Source organism: Hydra vulgaris, chromosome 01 (genome assembly GCF_038396675.1).
Source record: "Hydra vulgaris chromosome 01, alternate assembly HydraT2T_AEP".
Classification (NCBI taxonomy): Eukaryota; Metazoa; Cnidaria; class Hydrozoa; order Anthoathecata; family Hydridae; genus Hydra; species Hydra vulgaris.
This window is the reverse complement of record NC_088920.1, coordinates 49,659,715-49,683,728: the sequence shown is the minus strand read 5'-3', so window position 1 is coordinate 49,683,728 and position 24,014 is coordinate 49,659,715. Positions and strand designations below refer to the sequence as shown.

Sequence of the window (24,014 nt, the reverse complement as noted above, 5' to 3'; positions counted from 1 at the left end):
ATTCAATTTTAACTTTATTAGCTCATCTTACATTGATTAGTTATTGATTTCTTTGAAAATGAATCTCTCTATTTACACTTACTTCTTACTATTTATCTTCACTTAAATGAAAGTATTTTTTAAAATTAAAAACCACCGTAATTTAAATATGAATTCAAATTTTGGATTCTTCTGCAAACAAATTTGAATTAAAACTCAAGGAAAGTATGAGAATATAATGAGTAAAAAATTATAAGTATTTATAGTATTTATAAACAAGTGAACTATGTAAAAAACAAGTATTTATAAACAAGTGAACTATGTAAAAATGACACTTACTCATAAACTTCATTAAAATAAAATAATGAAAGTAAAACAATTTACAGAGTTGGTGTTTATTATTTAAAAAACCTATAATTAAGGAAAATTTATTTGATTTTTATTTCTTGCAACTTTTAGTTAGTCCCCTACCTTCTAACCATAGTAGGTTTTACTGACTACCTACATATTGTTACCAACCAAGTTTATTGTTACTGACAATCCAGTGACAGTAACCCTCGGAATTAGAAAAAAAAAATCGTTTTAGGTCTAAAATAAATTTTGAAACAGGGTTCGAAAAATCAACAAACATGCAAAATATTAGCATAAAATTGGCAGAAAAATAAATTCAGAGTTCGCCGACTGAGATCCTTTTCAAGCTTAAATGCTCCCTTTAAATAATCAGAGAGTGCTAGCTTTTTATCAAGACAAGAATAAATGGTAGTATCATCAGCGAAAAATTCCACCTTAGATGTGAGAATTTCTGGGAGATTGTTAATGTAAATTAAAAAAAGTATAGGGCCAAGGATAGTACCTTAAGGAACTCCTGTAGTAACATGATATGAAGCAGAGTGCTGTCCATCTAGGAAAACTTTTATACTATGAATTTAAATTCATTTTGTCTTTTTGATTTAATTATTTTATTAGTAATTTTAAAAAAATGTTCTTTTTTTCTTTTTCTTTTTATTTAATTATTTAATATAGAATTTAATTATTACATTTGTTTTTTTGTTATTACTTTATTTAGAATTTAAATCAAATATTTGTTTGACTATTGTGTTTTTAAATTAAATTGTTCAGAATTTAAATCAAATGTTTGTGTGACTATTGTGTTTTTAAATTGTTCAGAATTTAAATCAAATGTTTGTGTGACTATTGTGTTTTTAAATTGTTCAGAACTTAAATCAAATGTTTGTGTGACTATTGTGTTTTTAAATTGTTCAGAATTTCAAATCAAATGTTTGTGTGACTATTGTGTTTTTAAATTGTTCAGAATTTAAATCAAATGTTTGTGTGACTATTGTGTTTTTAAATTGTTCAGAACTTAAATCAAATGTTTGTGTGACTATTGTGTTTTTAAATTGTTCAGAATTTAAATCAAATGTTTGTGTGACTATTGTGTTTTTAAATTGTTCAGAATTTAAATCAAATGTTTGTGTGACTATTGTGTTTTTAAATTGTTCAGAATTTAAATCAAATGTTTGTGTGACTATTGTGTTTTTAAATTGTTCAGAATTTAAATCAAATGTTTGTGTGACTATTGTGTTTTTAAATTGTTCAGAATTTCAAATCAAATGCTTGTTTTGCTTTTTTTATTCTGTTTAAAAATTAAATAAAATGTTATTTATTCGTTTTTATTTTAATTATTTTGTTTACAATATTATTTTGATTATTACTTGTTTTAATAATAATAGTAATACTAATAATAATACTTTAATTATTTAGAATTCAAATAAAACAATTGTTTTTCCCTTTAAAATTTATTTAAAATAAGAAATTAAAATTAAGTTTCAAAATTCTGAGGAAGGCATTTTTTTTGCCAAACTCAGGCGCTGTCAGGTCGGCATTGCCAAATCCTGACCCTAATTCCAACTGCTGTAACCAAGCTAGATAGGCAATTATATTACAATAATATTACGTATTTATAAAAAAAATATTCTTGGCGGGCTTATATAATTTTATATCTTCTCTTCTACTGTGTAAATAATTATTAAGAAGATTTTAATTAGTAGACTAATTTATTCACATAAAAAATTCAAGATAAAATTGACATTATGTCATTAATGTATTTGCCGATAAACTAGGTTAAACAGTATTTTTTTTGGAAATACAAAAGGTTATTTGTTTTTTTTTTTCATTTTTAACACTAAAATAAATTAAAAATTTGTTTATAAGGGTAATTTGTTAGAAGACTTGTTTTTATTCTTCGATTTGGTAGACAGTCTTGTCTCGAAAAAATCTTTACATTTTTTCATAACCTAAATTACAAATATTTCTATTTATATTTGGAAAATGCCAATTGCATGTATTTGCATTTGAATTTTTATTTGAAAATCTAGAATTAACGCATTTGTAGTTGTATTTGTATTTGTATTTGATCAATATTTGACCCCAACCCTGGTTGTAGTTAAGCAATTTACTGTTTGTCAGTTTCAAACTTTCAAAAATGACAATTGTATTAAGTTAACAATTATACTACAAAAAAATGATTAACATACCACATTAATTCTAAAATATCTTTTTATACCTGTCTTTGCATTTGATTTGTTCAACAATCTAGCTGCTCTTTTATCAAAGTAAGCCATCACCAAAGCACTAATAAGAGATAGGATACAAAATATGCAACCTAGAGTAAACAAATTTGATTTAAAAAGATAATAACAAAAAATTTAATGTCATAATATGACCATGCAAATACTATTTGATTTTGAAAACTCGACCATGGCTATTAATATGTTTTAAAAATTTGTATACAATTAAAAATGCGCTGAAAAAATTAGCTTAACTATGAAGAAACTTGAAAAAAAACTTTTCACAAGAGAAGCAAACAAATTTTCGTAAAAAAAAGTAACGAAAAATAAAATGAAAACAACTTAACTAAAACTAAAATAAAATAAAAAATTAAATTAAAACTTAATTAAATTAATTATTAACTATAATGATAAGATTCTTTAAACTACAAATATATTAAAAATAAATATGATATTCATTAATATTTTTATAAAAAATCATTAGCAGTGATTTGTTACTTTATTTAAATGCGTTTCAATATTATAAAAACATAAGTAAAGATCAAAGTTATTTAATTCAAACAACTTTTTCAAAAGCTTGTCTTTTTTTTCTTTCTCAACAAAACCTTTCTTCTTTTCGAGTGAATTAACTTAAATGATTCTTAGACCATCGCTGTTTAAAGTCCTCACTTATAAAATTTAAATCTTTTTATTTTTTTTATTTTATTTATAAAAAAATCTTATATAATTAAATAATATAAATAAAAATTTATACAACTATATACTTTAATTAAAATCATTATCTGCTTTATTTAAAAACGCTTTGCTAACATAAAAACATTAGTAAAGATAAATGTGCCAAAGTTATTAATTTTCAACGTAATTAAAAATTATTTTTTACAGTAGATTTGTTAAAAACCGTGGTCAAATAGTCAAAACAAAATGTTATTTACGTGGTCATATAAATGGTTGAAATTGCACGCCTTTCTGCCAAGCCTTATATATATATATATATATATATATATATATATATATATATATATATATATATATATATATATTTTTTTTTTGTTTTTTTTTTTTGTTATTCACCTCCTCAAGGCCGAGAAGGCCACTACAGACGAGGAGGTTACTTAATAGTGGTTATAACCCTCTCTCAACTCTATAACTCCGAAACACGAACCTTGACGAAGTTTGAATATAAATAAGCAAATGCCATAATGAAAAATGGCCCAAACCATAAATCATGTAACCATAACAACCATAAAAATGTAATCATAAAACCAAAAAATTATGTGGAATGTCATAAAACTTAAAAAATATTTTTTCATTTTTTTACAATACCTGTCATTAGTGTCCAACCAAGAATAACATACTGCTTATCTTCAGAATTAATGTATTTTTGTAAAAACATATATAATGGTGCCATGACATTCATGTTTACAGTACTACCCTGAAAAATTTGAAAAATTCAAATTACTTATTTATCCGACACTAAAAATTATGTTGTGCAAAAACCATAATACTGAACATAATATTTTTTAATATATATCATATTAGAATACTTACAATACAGTATTAAAAATTGAATAAAAGTTATAAACATGTTTAAAAATATAATACTAGAAGCCTAAATTTCATTACATCTAATTATTAAAAATCTCATCTTAAAATTTATTTACATTATTTACTATTTATTACTATTTCTTTACAAACTTAACTTACAATTCTTGAAAAGCTAAGTTGTAATCCAAAAACCATGTTTAACTCTCGCCCTTTAAACCAAGATACAGCATATGTATTTTGGGCTACAGCCAGAGATTCACCACCAATTCTTGTTAAAAAATATTAAATGATTAAATACAAACATTAATGAGTGTATTTGTGCGCGTAAAAAGAAATAAAAAATATATAATTTCAATTGTAAGAAAACTGTAAATCATATATTATAGAACTAAAGAATTCAACTAAATTTTACTTTTTTTTTTGTCATCCAAGTTTTTTTATACATTATTAATACAATAATTTTTACAAATTAATGGTTAAAACTAGTATTTAAAAAAGAAGAATATAGAAAAGAAAAAAAAAAGACCTCCTAAAGACGCTTAGTAAAATAGCTGTTTTAAGCCAAAATTTTATATTGCTCCCAAAATTTTATATTGCTCCCAAATTTTATATTGCTCCCAAATTTTAAATATTTATCTTAGATTATTTATCTTATTTATATAGCTTTACCATGAAAGTCATTGAGATTATCTGTGACTAATAATGAAGATAATAATAGTAATAATAAAAATAATAATGATGATAAAAGAGTATATGAAAAGCTTAAAAGTGAAAAATAAAAAACTGAAAAAGATAGCTCAGCAAACTGCAAATTTTTTTTTAAAATATCGTTCTTGAATGAGTTTTTTCTGGGGATTGAAGCAAAAGTTAGACTTAAAAACTGAACTTAAGCTCATAAAATTTTTTTCTATAAAGTTATTATAAGACAAAATTCATAATACAAACAGAAATAAAAGATATAAATTCCATTTAAATTTATATTTGATAAAGATGGAGTAAATAATAAAGAAAGATAAAGACTTATTTTGTAGTGTATATTAATAATAATAATAATAATAATAATAATAATAATAATAATAATAATAATAACAACAACAACAATAATAACAATGACAACAGTAATAAGAATAAAAAAACATAAAATTTACTAAAACTATCATTCCTAATAAATATTTCAATACATACCCAAATACAAATCTTCCCATTAACATAAGCCAAAAATGATTAGTTAATGCACCAAGTGCAAAGATAACCTGTGTTAAAGATAACCTTTGTTAATAACAACATTTGTATTAAAGATAACCCGTGTTAAAGATTACCTGTTGCTAAAGATAACCTGTGTTAATAACAACATTTGTATCAAAGATACCTTATATTAAAGATTTTTTATAAATAAACAGAGAAATTAGCTTAATAAAAAAGTTTATTCAATTTTTTTTTTCAAATTGTGTTTGAAAGACATTAAAAATAATCTTTTTTAAAATTTGTTTTTATTTTTAAAATAAAAATTTAAAGATAAAGATTGTGAATGTAAAGATTTAAAAACTTCATTAAAAGCAAATAAAAAACTATGAAACTGCTTTTAATAATAATAAACATTAATCAATTTAATAAAATTTATAATAAAAACCATTACCTTTTAGTAATGTAGCATAGTCTACATTAATGTTAATTATTTAATGTTTTTAATGTATTATGACTAATAGATTTTTTTTTGTCAGCCAACAGATGTAATCAAAGGTCTACATTAATAACAAACATAAAGAAAGTTTCAAGTCAAGTTTCAAAGTTAGGCATGGTTGACGTTAACAACATAATTGTTGCAGTATAACTATTCCTAGATTCCAGTTCTCAAACTTTTTCTTAGGCTTCTCATACAAGTTTTATTCTGACTGTGTATAAATCACAAATTGATTTTTTATTTTAAATATGGGTTTTATTTAAAAATTTGATTGAAGTAATTGTTTTTGAGATCTTTCGTTAATGAGACAGAGGCTATATAAAAGTCTACGAAATTAACTAAATCCCAGTTGTCATTAAAGTTTCGCTCAAACATATGGCTACTACCTGTTTTTTAAAATTATAAGTACTAGTTCTTTAATGTGTTTTTTTCTAATCATGCAAAAACCAGTCGAAAGCATTAGGTAGGTTTCCAGACAGATATCTAGTATATTGCATTGTTTGATATATCCTCTGTAAAGTATTTTTTTGACTTATTGCTAAAGCACATTTAAAACTACGGGGCAGGTGAGGTTTTTAAATCATAATGAAGGCAACTTACATAGGAAAAGGAAAACTCTTATATAAAACCCTTAGTTTAATTGTAGGTAAGTATGTGTAATTCTTATATTGTGGAGAATTTTAGTGTCTCCACTATAGAGCTATTCTCCACTATAGAGTATCTCCGCTTATAGTGGAGATACTCTATAGTGGAGAATAGCAAGTTGTAAAAATTAATTGCTACAATGAGTTTTGAGATTAACTGAGTAATAAAGAATTGGGGAGGGGAGAAGCCAGTGTGAAGTTGGCTTCTCCCTTCTAACAAATTGAAGTTGTGAATTATTTTTTGTGTTTATTATCTAATAGACCTCTCTTATTCCCTCTCTTTTTTCTCAATATAAAAATTTTCTTTTGACAGTTTTTTTTTTTCAAAAGACGCTGTGAAGAGAAAATTTAATAACTTTTACTTTCAAATTCAAATGTTTTATAAAAATTTTTTGCCATCAACTTGTTAAGTTACCAATTACAAATATCTACAAATAATGAAAACCTCATAAGAAATTTATAAACCATATTTAAAATTTATTTACAAAAAATTCAATTTTCAAAAGATTACAATAAAATAGGAGTTTCACTTTCATGAAATATGATGGCTACTTAGCTACAAATGTTTAATTTAAATATGTAGAAGATTTACTTAAAAATTCTGTGAAAAACCTTTACATAAATAATTTACATTAAGGTGAACAAAAAAGTTAAGCTAGATTTTATATGATTGTTTCACCTGTTTGACCATTGATTTTCTGTATGAGTATTAGAGAAGTCTGTTATTTCGATCATGCAATGACAATGTTAATTAACATTGTTAGTTGCATAATAACAATTAAATAATTTGAAATAGTAAATGTTGGATATAACAGAAAGTTACTAAAGTTAATGCAAACTCAAGGAAACTGATAATTTGTTCTGAATTCCTTTATATATTATATTGGGTAAAATATCTTAACTAAAAGTCATTGTATTGTTTTTGTTAATAAAAATATTATTATTACTATTTTTATTATTGTTATCATTATTATTATCATTATTATTACTATTTAAACTAACTTACATTGTTAATTCAAACTAAATATTTTTTGCAAACTTTCATCTATTGAGTATAAACATTTTAACAAAATATAATTGTTATTTAACATACCTGACCAAGAAATACAAATGAACTGAAAATAATTGCACCAAGCCTGAAAAAATATTAAATAATAAAAAATAAAAAATATTAAATAATTAAAAATAATTGATTTTTTTTTATTTATTGAAAACAATAATAATGATAACAAATAACTCACCTAATTCCAAAAACTCTATCAATGAGGAAGCCACCAAAAAAGCAGAGAACAACATTTGGCCAAGAATATAACGAGTACAACAACATATAATTTGCAGTATCTAGTTTCATATCCTTAATAAAAAGATGAATCACAATTTTATTTATATTTCAAAAATGCTAAACCAAAACAAAGCCTAAATTTTTTTTTTAATAAAAAGAACAAACTTCTTTCCGTTATTTAAAAAAAATCTTACTTCTATTTTATTTATTCTACGGGAAACATTTAAAAGAATATAAATATTCATTTTATCACTTTATTTTACTTCAGTATTCAGCCTACGTAAAAATGGAATTTTCAAATAAAGTCAATATAATGCTCTTATATTTTTATTTGATTCCAATTTTCACAAATTTATAAAATATTCCACTGCTTGATTTCTACAAAAAAAAATTTAATACTAAAATTTTTTTGAGAGTTTTCGCTAATAAAACAAAGTTGAAAAATTCTTAATTGTAAAACAAGAAAACTAATTTACATCACAACTTTGAAACAACCTTTATTGTGAAAACAAATAAAAAATAAATAAAAAAAGTTTTTTTTGTTAAAAACTTGAAATATCGAAAATTGCAAAAATTTTTGTTTAAAAATTGTTATTACAACCTTTTCGCCATTATAGCGTTTAAAACACAACACATGACAAATTTTTGACATTAGAGTGTTGACCTATAACTTTAAAACACTTGACAAACTTTATGACACTTATGATTATATGCTAAATGATTTTCAAAATTTGAAAAACAAATCTAAAAAATAAAAAATAAAAAAATAAAAAATAAAAAAATCTTAAAAGCTAGTACAAAAATGTTTTGAGGAAATTTTTTATTTTTTTAATTTTTCATATTTTTAATTTTATATTTTTTGCTATATTTTTATTGCCTCTCTCTTGAGAAAAAATCTTTATTTATTATTTTAAGAAGTCAATGTCTGACACAAAGTTCCAATGCTTACAGTTCACCAAATTTTGTATTTTATCTTAGAAATTAGGTTATAGAAAATTTTGGAAAATCTTTAACAATCTCATTAATAAAGGTAAGTTCCATCTCTATTACATAGGTCTGATCTTATTACAAGAATCACAAGAAACAAGAGCTTTTTGCAAAGAACTTTTCCTTTAATTCAAATTCTTGATCTAAATCACCTTCTTCCTGTCATTTCAGAGAAAGAGGTTAATTCATTGTTAGACATCCAAATTACTCCGGCATTCATTGCTAAAATTATTTTTTTCTTAAACTTATCTACTGCTTGTAGTCTTGACTACATTCAGACTGCATTCATTACATTAGAGTGCCTTTCAAAAGTGTTCTCCAGAACTCTATTCGATACTCTCCAAACTATTTAATAAGTGCTTAACTGTTAATATTAGATTTAAAAACTTGATAACAATTACATATTGATAATAATTACAAACAATTACAACAAATAAATAAAAAAATATTGACTGAATCTTATATAACTTTTACATATATGTTAAGGTTGGCAGTTGTATGACATAGTAAAGCAAAGATAGATAGGCTTTTGCATTAACATTGCCAAATACTGACCTGGATTTTGCAAGCTGTTAATTTAATAGTGTATTTAATATAATGTAAAAACTTACCAACAAGCTATAAACTTACTTTTTCAATATATTCTTGCAAAGCAGCAGGATTGTCAAAGCAAAAGTAACTACCTAGGTTACAAAATAAAACAATATTCACTACCAAGGTTACAATATAAAACTTTTCAGAATTTATTATATTAAATATCTAATTTAAGTTAAATTTAATATAAAATTATTAAAAGTATTGTGATTAAACTTAGGACAATTGACAATTTTAGCAAACCAATTGTAACCAAATTTTTTTTTTTAAATTGGTCGGTTACAATGGTTAATAAATGTTAATAGGTTAATTGGTTGGTTACAACTGTTACTAAAACTTAATTGCTACTAAAAGTTGGTTTATATTCCCTATATGTAACTTTGAGCATAGATACCAAATGTGGTTAGAAAAAAAAAAGATTTAGATTTTTGGTCTTTTTTATAAAAACAAGTAAATAAACACACATCAGTTTTTTAAATCTTCTAGTAAGCCTAAAATAATTAACCTGAAATTTGAAAAAAAGTGAAAGGCTTTTAGGAACAGGGTGCTGTTTTGGATAGATCTCAACTTGAATAGGGTTTCTCAGTACATATTTCTGAAAATAAAGAAAATGTGAGATACAGTATTAAGGCTGATCCAACTCAAAGATGTTCTCAAGAACTTGGAATCTCATAAAGGTCATTGTAGCAGATTCTAAGGGACTTGAACATGTATCCATACAAGATTCAGCTAGTGCAATATGTAAAATCATTAGACTTGCAATAGTGGCTAAATTAAAAATTCAATTGCAAGAATTAACATCAACTTTATTGACAACTTGATTCATGGAAGATAAAGCCCATTCGTGTTTGGATGGACATGCGAATAAATAGAATACAAGATTTTGGGATATCAAAAATCCATGAGATGTTCATGCAAGGCGATTGCACGCACATAAGGTTACAGTATGGTGTAGAATAAGCTCAGAAAGGATTATTGGGCCTCACTTCTCTGAGGATCATAATGAAAATGCAATTACTGTAAATGGTGAGTCGAGATATCGAGAAATGCTGGCATATTTTGTTAAAGCTGATATGTGTATGTATATATATATATATATATATATATATATATATATATATATATATATATATATATATATATATATATATATATATTCATGCATATATATATATGCATATACATATGCATATATATATTATATATATATATATATTATATATATATATTATATATATATATATATTATATATATATATATTATATATATATATATAATATATATATATATAATATATATAATATATATATATACAACCCTCGGAATTAGGAAAAATGAGGTCGGCAATAATATGCCGACCTCAATCTTTTTGAGGTCGGCATCAGGTCGGCAAAAATTATTTGATACAAAGGTTTAACCATAAAACATAGAAACGAGGTCGGCAAATTTTTCCCGATCTCAAATACTTTCAGGTCGGCAGTTAGGTCGGCATTGCCGAAAACCGACCCTAATTCTGAGGGTTGTATATATATATATATATATATATATATATATATATATATATATATATATATATATATATATATATATATATATATATATATATATATATACAGTTTAAAGAAATGTTTTCAGTAGCTTATTTGATATAAAATTTGACAAACAAAGCGCTATAAAAACTTCTACTGCTTATAAAAACTATTTTATATTTTCTTTCTGTGATAGAAAGCAGGAAATTTAAGATTCCACAATAAAAGTATTTAAATAATTACAATTTTCTTTAGCAGAATATTTAATTGCACATTATATCTTTTTTATTTTGCATAAATTGAAACAAATTTACATAATTTATTATAATTATTATATCCAATATATGAATCATACATAATATAAAAACTATTACACAATTTTGTGCGTAGTAATTTTATATTATGTATATATAATATAAATGATTGGACTAACTGATTTTTTTAGGAAACAAATCAGTTAGACCAATCTAATTAAAAACATTTGCAGTTTAACTGATGCACTTTTTAATGCAATAAGCCTGCCTTTACAAAAGCATTGCAGTTTTTTATGCGATTATTAGTATATTTAGAAAGTAACTGTTTTGCGTAGAAAATAACTGTTTAACATCTAAAATACAATAACAAATTTTTTTTTTATAAACAACTTGGCAAGTTTGATATTGTTAATAATGCTATAGTCATATTAAATCAAGGAATTAAGGAAAAAATCTCTCTACTCTCAACATAGTAAAGAAACTTTTTTCACTTTTTTTAACTTTGTATTATAGTTATGTAGTATTTCTATTCACATTTATAATACTAAAATTCTGGCTTACTGAAAACAAAATTGCTGTAGTATAAAGTAAATAATAAAAGACGACAAGTATTAGCCATTTGTATAGTATAATAGCTATTTGTATAGCACAATAAAAAAATCTGCGAATGTTATGCATAAAAAATAAACAACCACGTTTTGTAAGGAAAAAGCTTTTTTTTAATATTTGATGTAATTGCACAAGAATAATAAAAAATTGACTAAAAGTAGAGAAGAAAAAAAAGTGGTTTATATTTATAAAAAAATTATATATATATATATATATTATAGATTCCCACTTCAGTGGGAAGCTAGAGCTTTAGCTCTAGCTCTCATCCACACTTTCCTAAAACGGTTTATGGGAGCAAGTTATGGCTCTTGCAAAAGCGATATTTTTTTTCAAAAGTATAATTATTAGAGATGGGCCGATTCCGAAAAATACCGATTCCGAAAAATACCAATTCCGATTCTCTGTTGCGATTCCGATTCTCTGTTGCGATTCCGATTCTTTACTGATTCCAATTCTTTTGCGATTCTTATTATTTTAATTAAAACTGGTAGTTAAATTAATAATTTAACCGTTATATCATGTTAATTTAATACTTATGCAGATTTTAAAAGTGAAAACACCAAAATTAGTTATATTGGTACAGGTGAAACAGGACCAAAGACACCAAGGCCCAGTGGCATGCCCCTTTTTAAAACAATTGACCTATAAATAATCTTTTTTTTTGAAATAAAGGAGTGTTCCCCCTCTATTTTAAAAACCGTATCGTCGGCCCTGTGAAATAATAGCAACTAAACAAGTAACATAATATTAAACAATATATATGTTTGTATGGAACTTATTATTATTAAGAAACAAATAATATAGTCATAAGTACATAGTGGCCACAAAATTTTAAAAGTCAAATTCCAGGACATTTCCAGGACATTCCAGGACTTTTTGAAAAATTTTCCAGGACATTTTATAACCTATTAAATGAATATTATCAATTATATTTTCATTTTCATTGAACAATATTCATAGAATATTTCAACTAAATCGACTAATAACTTTTTTAAATTGACAAAAAGTAGTAGTATTAAGTTTTTAATAACATAATATTTTTAAAAAATTTTTATTTTTGAAAATCAGTATAAAATAGAAAGAAGAATGTAAACTAATATAAATATACATATAATAGTTAAACAATCATACTCTTTAATGGAACTAAACTAAACCAAAACATATTTACAAAATAAATAAATGAAACTCAAACAATGATTGAATCTCTTTTTAAACATAAAGCTTTTTCTAAACTGTCAAGCTCTTGCAATTTTAAAAATTTATCTTTTGATAACTTTCTTAAATCATTTGAAGTGATTATAAAACTCAAATCTTTTTTTTCCTCTGCCTTTAATGCATAACTATCTGCCTCCTTTATTAAATCGTCAGCTGATGCTTGAAGTAGCTTCTTCCTTCGAACAGTGTCATCAATTTCAGCGGAAACAGCTTTTCTTTTTCAACTTACAGTTGATAACTCTTTAACTTTTTTTGCACTTTCCAACGCAACATCGTATCGCATTCTAGATGATTTGACTGATTTCATCATTTCTCTAGTAATTGGAATATCTGCAGCATTTTGTTGCTTTGATAACATGTGATCATGAACTATTCTTAATGCAATTAGAGAATCTTCACCTAAATTTTCAACTAGATAGTCCTTATTTACTTTGAACCCGCGTTCAATAGCAGCCTGGCCATGAGACAAGCAAAATAATATTATGCAGACATCCCAAAGAGATGTATATCCATTTACAGGTATATGCTGAGCAAGAAAAATATCCAACCTATCATCATATTTTTTGAATGACAAAAACTCTGTATCATGTTTACGAACAATGTTGATTATAAATTGAAAATATTCTTCATTTGCTTTGTCCCTAATTTTTGATTTTAAATATCCAGAAGCTACTAGTTGTTGCAATAATTTAGAAAACTTTAACTTATTACACTCTACTTCTCTGCTATCTGCTAATTGAATAGGATCTAGACAAGAGTAACACATGACTAGAAGATATTTTATGGGAGATTTTTCTAACATGTGAGTTGCAAGTGAAGATAAAAATATACAAACATCTTTGTAAAATTTTGAAATTATGCTTCCTTTTGATGTTGATAATCGTTTGTATTTTTTAACTTCCATATTTGCAGACAGACCAATATCAATTGTATCTTCTCTTTTGTATAACATTGGATCTGTGAGATTTAGCTTCATTATTTTTTTAATTGTATCAGATCGTTCCATTACATCATTTAATAAAAACATACTTAGAATGCTAACTAAAATGTTTTTTAAAACATCGAATATAAATGGGACCATTGGTTTATCACATTGAAAACCCTTTAGGAATATATTTAACTTTTCAGCTATAAATTCAACAAACTTTAATTTAGCAATAAACAAAGGATCTTTAATTGTATCTTTTAAAACATTAAACCACTTTCCATGAGGTTGCTTTGATTTTGGTAAGCTTTGTAAGTGTTCAATAAACTTCAAATAGCCAGGAAAAATATTTGCTGCTCGTTCACAACAGTTTTGATTCTCACACCAACGATGGCCACAATAAGGTAAAGGGTAAACTTTGTTCTCAGCTACATTTTCATAGATTTCTCTGCGTGAAGGGCATTCATTCAGAAACTTCCACATTGCTTTTAATTTTTCACCAAGTTTCCATTCAGAGTTATTAACTGATGTTTTTAGGCTTCCATGAATTGTGTGGAGGCCACACGTGCCAATATCTAATAAGGCTGGATACTCATTAAGTTCCCGATCTTCTTTTACCAGTCTTAAAAATTTTAAATTGACATTTGGTCCATCTGAAGATATCTGAATCATTTTTTGTATGTTAAGTTGAGATACACCTTCATTAAAAGATTTTAATAACTGCTTTGAATTTGCACCTCCTAAAAATTGTGAGTCAAGATATCTTGTAAAAACTTGATTTGATTCATGGTTCCAGAATCGAACAATAATATCCATTTGACCTTTTTGTATGCTACGATTTAATGACTCATCAAAAGATATTACAAAAACCGGTGATAACAATATTTCTTTATGTAACAAATCAAGAAAATATGGTGCAATGCCAAATTTTGTAACATATCCACACTTTGTTCGACCTACCTGAAACTTTTTTGCAATGTTACTATCAGAAAACATAGATATAAATAGTGAGTTAATACCTTCACATGATCTTTGAAAAGATTTTGATAAAGCCACGTGTAATATCCATCCAATTTCAGCGGTTATTACTTGTTCATTTATAAATACCATATCCAATGTTTTAGACTTTTTAGATGGCTTTTCAATAATCTGAACAGTACCAGTTTTTAAAGGTGACAATGTTTTTGATTCAGCAAAATAATTGCATAATGAACTTAATACTGGAGGTGATAACTCATAATGTTTTTTACTTTTGAGATGACTTTTTAAAGCATTTTCACCCATATTTCTAACATTAATGTCTTTTTTACAAAAAGAACATGATGCAATTGTCGTACTTTTTTTAATAATCCAGTTTTTGTATTCAGGTGTTTGCAACCATGCATTCGAAAAATGCGAATCTCAAGCATTCTATATTTATACTTTACTATTTAAACTTTTTCTAAACTTAAAAATATCCAAAAAATTAAAACTATAGAAAAATTAAATACTATAATTTGATATGCATGATTTCAAACCAACAATTACTGATATAAGAAAACAAAAATCAAACAAAATTCAAAGTAATTAAAGCAATATATAAAACCTAAAAAAAACCATTTATAAAAATTAAATTACAGCGGCTTTAAATTTTTTTAATTGCATAAAAAAATTTAATTTTACTGCAATAATATTAGTAATTTTAAAATATATTTAAAAAAATAAAAATTCCAGGACATTCAAGGACAATTTTGAAAAAATCAAAATTTTCCAGGACATTCCAGGACACTTGCAAAAATCCAGGACATTCCAGGACTGTGGCCACCATGTAAGTAATGGTAAAAGTGATCAGATACACAGAATGTTGTCTTTTCAATCAGCTTTTACATATGATATTAGTACCGTTAGTACTGATAGTTAAGAAACGGGAGGTTCTTGTTCAAAAACACAAACATTTGCACTCGTTTCAGAGTTAACCGGCTTCTTTTCCGGTCGCAGATAAGACCCGCAGTACTAAACAACCGCTATGAAAACACTGTACATAGAGGCGTCTCTAAATAGGTAGGTTCTTGATTTTCAGCAGCTATAATTTCATGACCCTCGTCTATGTCCAATGCATTTAACTCGCCAATTAATAAAGTAACAGCTTTCTCAGCCATCGTCCTGCTCCTAAAAATCTTGTTTTTAAATCTGGGATCTAGTATTGTTGCAAAAGCATATATAGGTTCGTTCTCGCAGTCTCCGTAACGTTGATGCAAAGATTGACACAGAGATTCTTTAAAATTTTCCTAGTCCTTGATGCGATCAATTGACATGTTAACTGCATTTATTATTGGGATAACTTCTGATGTGGTCACTTTCGATGAACTTGCAGTAAGCATGACCTCTTCAAACACTTTTAAAGCAGCAACGAGAGGAACCAAACTATCCCATTCTCCGGTTGACAACTCCTTGTTTTGTCGAGCAGCTTTTGGGAAATGCATTTTTTTGTTCAATTAAACGGTTCAGCATGTGGAAGGTGCTATTCCATCTAGTTGGCTCATCTTGAATAATGCTGTGTTTAGGCAGTCCCAGATTCTCCTGAGATTGTCTCAAAAGTTTGTATGACTTAACCGAATGTTTAAAGTGTCCTACTATTCTTCTACAGGTAGCAGTTAGTAAAGATATGCGTTCATTGTTGAGGCAGCCGTCTTTCACAACCAACTAAAGTGTATGGGCAAGACAAAGAATATTTGTAAACTTCCCGACTTCCATAGCAGAAACAATATTTCTGGCATTATCTCTTACTACTACATTGAGTTTTTCAAGTAGTCCCCAACGCCCAAGTGATTCATTCATAAAGTTAACAAGATTGGTTGCGGTGTGGGACTCATAAGGAAAAGGTACCACATCAAGGCAAATGTGAATTTGTTTCATATCTTCTGTGAGGCAATGTGCTGTTAGGCTCATGTAATCAACATTGGCTCTTGAGCTCCACATGTCGGTAGTTATACTAACATGATTAGCTTTTTTTTCCAAGAACTGAATTTTACTTGATACCTTCTGATAAATGCTAGGAATTTCAATAGTCGAGAAGTATTTTCTGCTTGGTATCGTATACCTTGGCTCCAAAAACTGTAGTAACCTCTTGAAACCGGGATTTTCTACTATACTAACAGGTTGGTTATCTGTGCATATCATTTCAGCAATAAGCCTTGTAATTTTTATTGCCTTCGGATCTGTAGATGTGAGAGGCCTGGTCTTTGCAGACACTTGGTGTATTGTTGGTTGTAGATGAAGATCTAGGCTTCATTTTTATAGAACTAATTGTGGAAGAAGAGCTTCTAGTATTGATCTCCGCATCCTCAGACTTAAGGTTGAGACTTGTGAATGCGGATGCGAGTGTAGTAGATCAAGGTTCCCTTGGCATAGGAGTTTCAAAAGCAGGGTTAGGACTGGATTTACAAGATGGTCCTGCAGTAGAGCTATCCTCCCATATATTAAAATCGATAACGCTAGCTTTATCATGCTTCTGATTTTTGATTTCAGATTTATGAAAAGTTTTTAAATGCTTTAGCATGTTGGATGTTGTGTATGACTGACAAACTCTGCCACCACCCCTGGATATAACAGTTTTGCAAAAGTTGCATATTGCAGAGTTAGTGTCATTTGAATTGATCACAAAATAGTCCCATACCTCGCTTTTTTTAGCATGATAATGACACTATATATATATATATATATATATATATATGACATTTGACATTTCAGCATGATAATGACACTATATATATATATATATATATATATATATATATATATATATATATATATATATATATATATATATATATATATATATATATATATATATATATATGTATATATATATTTATATATATATATATATATATATATATATATATATATATATATATATATATATATATATATATATATATATATATATATGTTTGTATTCTGAAATTAAAACAGCATTTATAATAATACAAAATAATAATACTAACAATAACAATTATTATAATAAAACAAGCAAATAGGATTTTTATGATAATACTTACCGTCGGTAAATTGATTAAAATTGAAAAAAATAAATCAATTAAAATTTAGAGTATAAACTTTTACTTTTATTTTCAACGTTTACTGTTGTTAAGGTTTTCCTTCACAGTTACTTAACTTCAACGATAATAATAAATGCGAAAGTGAAGATTTAACGTAAATTAAACAAACAAAAAATCTCAACGGCAAAGAGTGTATATATTAACTTAAATTATCAAGGGAGTAATAATAAAAAAAGTGAAGTCGTTAAAAAAGAATCGGAATCGTTAAAAAAAGTTGAGAATCGCGATTCTTACAATTCCTTGAGAATCGGTGGAATCGGGAGAATCGGAATCGGCCCATCTCTAATAATTATTATTGTAACTAAAATGAAAAATATATTTTAGTTACACAAGTCATTTTTTATATTAAAAAAAATTAATTGTATAATAAACTGCTTTTTAAAAGGCATGGTTGTTGCAAAAAAATTAAAAATTAAAAAAGAGTACCAATTTAAATGCAAATATTTTTGATTGGACTAACTGATAAAATATAAAATTATTTAACTGATAAAAAATAAAATTAATACACTCTAAATTATTGCATAATAATTTTTATTTTATGTAATGAATTACATATTTTATATATTAATTACTTTAATAAATTATTTACTTTTATTGTGGGATTTTTTTATTGTTGCAATAATTCTTAAAATGCCTGCATTCTATTACAGTAAGAAAATATAAAACATTTTTTATAAGCACAGTCCTTCACATAAGAGGCACGTGGTCACACACCTTTATGACCATGCATATGATTGAAAACCCATCATAACCAAAGTTTTTTTCTTTGTTTTGACAACTTGGCCATGGCTCTTTAAATGTTTTGACAAATAGCGCTTTTAAAAAATACGCTAAAAAAAAACATAGCAAACGTAAATTAAAATAAATCCATAAACTGAAAAGAGAATAAAATCTAAAAAAATAATAATACAAAAATTAAACTAAAAAGATAAAAATTTTAAAGAATAACAAAATAAATAGAAAAAAAAAAACAGAAGAAATTAAAACACTCATTATTTAATGTAAACTTAATTGTGAAAGTTTAAAAAAAAAATTCATTACAGCTCTAACAATCTTTATCAATCTTATAAGACTTTGCAAATGCATAAAAAAAAAAAGTTTTGAAAAAATAGAAATTCATTAAATTTAGCATCTTTGATATATTTAATAACTTATTAACTAGAATAAAAATTATTTGAAAATAAAACTCCTTTAATTGACATAAATCTCTTAAATTAAACTTTCATCAATAAATAAAGATACATACATCATCATTCATAAAAAAAAAAAAATTGTCGCGCCCTGAGATAGTTAAAAAATTGTGCGCATATGCGATTATTTCAAGATTATTGTAATTATTCTGTTATCTTGTATGCATGATACTTTTTTCAGCAACGATATTTGATGCAAGCCAAGGAATGAAACAGATGTGTCAGATGTGAAATTTTTCCATGATAAAACCAAAATTATACTCCCATAATAAAACTGTTTGTAATGATTTTTTGATAGCTTCTGTACTCATTTTGCCTTAAATTCTAATCTGAAGATTTTTTTCGATGATCACCTTTTATTATACATTGCAATAAAGTACTCGGGAAATTTTGTAGCAGTTTAATTGTAATTATGAAATCAATTAAATCATTTACATTTGTTTTGTTATTTTTGGCACATTTTTTAAAAGCGTTAATTGTCAAAACTTGCAAAGAGCTGTGGCCAAGTTGTCAAAACAAAGTATTACATGCGAGGTCATATAAGAAGTGCAACTGAACACCTCTTACATGAAGGCCTGAAGCAATAAAAACTTTTATAGTTTTTTGCCAAATTTTTCAACAAGTAAGTTGCAGGGTAAAGCATAAGTGGCGATGACGTTTGTTTGACAGGATAAACTAGTTATAAGTGCTGATCCTCATCGAAACGCCAGTATTAATAGACGCGACTCTAAGGATGTTTGTTACTTAATCACTACACAAATTATGTTTACACATTGGCATTAATGTTTTTTTTTTCCATTCTGAGGCCTTTCATTGTTGTATGCATACTTTGTATTTTTTAATGTATTTTTTTGTTTTATTTTTTTTTTGTTTGGTGATATATTTTTTGTTTATCTTAGTTCATATTAGTATTTATATAACAATTTTTTTACTTTTTTTTTATTATTATTATTGTTAGTACCGTTTAGGTGCATTGTCTGTCTTATTTATATTTTAAATATTCCTCTATTAATCTTTATTTTTGTCTTGACAACTGTCAAAATATGCTTTGTTTGAAAAATAATTCTCCTCTATTTTAATGTACTTCATTTCTTCCCTCAGGCGTTCACTGCTCGTGTGTGACCATTCGGCGAATTTTATATATGTCAGAATTATATATATGCCAAAGTTTATAAATAATGATGATCAAAAAATAAAAATAATTTTCATTTTTCATTTATAAAAATGCTTAAAGTTCTATTAAATTTAAAGAAGTGCTCAAAAATAGATATCTATATTAAACTATTATACTTATTTTATATCTAAATAAATTTGTTTTTTTTATTTCTCAGCAAAAAATGTCGTTAAAAATTAAATGGAGAGCTAGTGTGAAAACCCAAAGACAACGCTTGTCTAAAGAATTTTTTCACAGCGCAATAAATGACACTTGTTATGTATATATTCTAGTAACATTAACGTTACAAACATATACTTGTAACAAGTATAAAACTAAATTTTATATTTAATAAGCAATTTTTTTAACAAATAGATAGATAGTGCAAAAATCAAAAGCTCTTGTAAGAAGCTGTTAAATTTTAATATTGAACAATATTTAGTAAAATTTTTAAAATACATTTGACAGTTAAGTTAAACTTTAACCTTATTTAAACCTTTTTTAAAGCATAACGCTTTATAAATTAAGGCCTGATATATATATATATATATATATATATATATATATATATATATATATATATATATATATATAGAATCAATTATTGGGTAGAAAGCTAATACTTCAGATAGAAATTTTTTTCAAAAGTGACTTTTTTAAATTGGTCTTATTTATATAAAAGAACTTTTAAAAAATAAATTTGATAAACATTATTGTAACCAAAGTGCCAAAAATATGTACACATTATCAATTTTGTATTCAAAAATAAGCTTTCCTTTGATAGTTAAAAAATGGGTCTCATCGAAAAGTTCATTCAATCGATTACCTCAAAATATGTATGTTATAAAAATAGATATATGCAATAAAAACAAAGTAGACAAAACGTTATTGACAAAATATTAAACATATTAAAACAGATATTTTTAAAGTTAAAATTAAGGTCGTAATGCAATGTAACAACAGCAATTGCTGTTATATTGCATAATAAAAATTACTTATTTAATTTAAGTAAAGTTACTTGTAATTAGTTTCATTATAAAAGTTACTTGAAATTAGTTTTCTATTTAAATTAGTAGCAAAAAAGGTTAGCTTTCTAATGCAAGCTAACATTTTTCGCTACTAATTTAATTTAGTAAAATAATTTTTTATTTTTTATTATATTGATAAATAATTTTACTAATTTAATAAAAGTAATTCATTGCAAAAATACCCTATTGGGCAAACCAATTGTATTTAAATATTTTGCCCTTCAAGAAAATTGATTGTCTGAAGCTATCAGGTGACCATGTCTGTTCAACATTGGTCACTACATGATTTTCACAAATCAAGTTATTTTAAATTTTCATAATAACTGTTTATAATAATCTCACATTTAAGTGATTTTTTTTTTTATAAATTATATAACATAATAAATAATATATATATATATATATATAAATATATATATATATATATATATATATTTATATATTCTTCATATATATTTCTTTTATATTATTTTTTTTAGTTGCCACTGTTATTATTAAACTCTTAGGTATTTCTTGATACCAGAATTAATAATGATCGTGTATAAGAAATGTTTTACAAGTCGCTTAGAAACTTAAGATTTAATTTTTCAAACTGTTTATTAACTACTATTGTTCCTCTAGTTCAAATATTTTAATAAATAAAATCTCTTGAGTTAAAATTTAAACTTTAATATATAAAATATGCTACTAAATTGTACTGTTACTTCGCAGGGTTTAGTGCCAGACCATGTTACTCATTTAGAGCTAGGATGGGTTGTCTATCCTTTTTTAATTAAAATATAAAGCGCATTTTAGTAAAAAAATAATAATTTTTCATGCGTTAAAATAAGATTTTTTTAAAAAAAGAATATTATTCTTGAAATTTTTATTTAATTTCACTTAATTTGAGTACCAGGTTGACTTATTTTTGAAAAAAAAGTTTTTAATAAAAGTTCTATAATATTAGAGACCTATTAAATGCTCAAGGGTCTTGAGCAACCCCTAGAAGAATTTTTTATTCTTAAAAATTATAAATCCAGTGTTATTTTATTACATAGAACACATTTAAAAATAGCAAAAAACATCTAGTGCATTTAAAATAAAATATTTCTTTAATAAGTATTATGGAAATACACAATAACAATAATAAAAAAATGTTTAAACAAAAAATTGTTTATTTAAATTTGAATTATGTGACATAAAAACAAAAGGTATTGAACTCATTTATTCAAATTTTAATTATAAAAGTCTTTAATTATAATTGCTTTCTCTCTTGCTTGAAGCTATTTGAGTACAATTTTTAAACTTTTCAAATTAGAAAAAAAATTCACAAAGAACAAATGAAAATTTTATATACAAAAATACTAAGAAACGCAAAAGAAAATAATATTTATAAAATAATCAATCATTTTAATAAAAAAAAATCTAAATATATACTGAATAGAGTTTAAAAAATTGATCAGATGCAACGCTTGTTTTTACAATTATTCAATAAAATGTTAGAATGCTTTAGTAAATAAATATCAGAAAAATGATTGTTGCTGCAATTGTTTCTCTGATGTATTTATGATGATACAAAACATTACAATGTAACTAACAAAGTTATTACTAAAACTGTAATTAGTGTAAACAATTGCATTATACATAAACTATTATTGTGTTGCGTCAGAAGGAACATTGTGGGTGCGTCATATAATATATTGTATATAACATTTATAATGTTTATTATACCCTCGGGGATATTTGCAAATGCATATATATTGAGTAAAGATACTCACAAAGATGACAAGAAAAAACAAATATAGATTTATTATTACAAAAACCTAATCAATTACCATAATCATTTTATTCCCTTCATGAGCTTTTTATCTAAATGTCAAAAGAGCCTGCAAAAATGCGAATAACCCATGCAAGCTATATCTGCTGAGGCCTGATAATGAATTAATTTATAAATATTACAAATTTAACTTACCAAAACTTAGAAAACATATAAATATAAGCACAATAATTCTGTGGAATAAACTTTTTGGATTACAACATGGAATTGCATCACATCCCTTTATCTCAACTACATCTGACATATCACTTAAGGATTGAGGCCTCGGAGAAGTCATAATATTTTGATTTATCTAAAACAAAACTTAAAAAAATACATAGTATAATATTGCATAAATTAATTATAAGCAGTTTTTTTAAATTTATTTTTAATATATTTTCCTTCCTAGGGCCAAAAGTAGTCACTAAGAGCGCTAATAAATTTTTTCTTAAAACTGTTTTTATAAGTTAAAAGAACAATTTAGTTATGGTAATAAATATAGCATAGTATAACATAAATACAATAGACCTTATAACAAATTTAAAAGTTATTAAAAAATTTTTAAAAAACTATTTTTTTAAATACTAATTTACTTCTATATAAATTGATCTTCTCTGAAAATGATGCCACTGTTTAAGTTAAGAAGCACTATAAAAATAGAAGACTGTAAAAAAGAAAATACTTAACAAAAAACTTAAAAAATATATTAACTAAATTAATATATAAGGGCAAATTTATGTTTTATGTGCTGTTTTCAATATTATTAAAAAAATAACTTGCACTTGAAAGTGCACATATTTTTATTGTTTTTTGTTGAGTAAAGACTTGATATAATGTCTCAATAAAAACACTCATCTGAAGCAGGTGTTAACAGCACCTCTCTACTATCTTTTAGCAGGCCTTCTAGGCAAAGTCTTTAGGTGTAAGTAAAAA

At 25.2% G+C, this 24,014-nt stretch overlaps 1 protein-coding gene across 1 annotated transcript in view; it reads right to left on the bottom strand.

Annotated features, from left to right (window-relative positions):
* The window catches only part of LOC100212150 (major facilitator superfamily domain-containing protein 1), a 53,767-nt gene extending 30,332 nt beyond the window's left edge, over positions 1-23,435 (bottom strand). Inside the window, exons 1-8 of the mRNA XM_065788467.1 lie at positions 23,238-23,435; positions 9,319-9,371; positions 7,661-7,773; positions 7,513-7,555; positions 5,280-5,347; positions 4,254-4,362; positions 3,873-3,981; positions 2,546-2,644 (exon numbers count right to left, since the gene is read on the bottom strand). Of these exons, the coding sequence (XP_065644539.1) occupies positions 2,546-2,644; positions 3,873-3,981; positions 4,254-4,362; positions 5,280-5,347; positions 7,513-7,555; positions 7,661-7,773; positions 9,319-9,371; positions 23,238-23,379 (736 nt within the window). The 5' untranslated portion in view covers positions 23,380-23,435. The remainder of the gene's footprint in view (positions 1-2,545; positions 2,645-3,872; positions 3,982-4,253; positions 4,363-5,279; positions 5,348-7,512; positions 7,556-7,660; positions 7,774-9,318; positions 9,372-23,237) is intronic.
* Between the last annotated feature and the right edge of the window lie 579 nt (positions 23,436-24,014).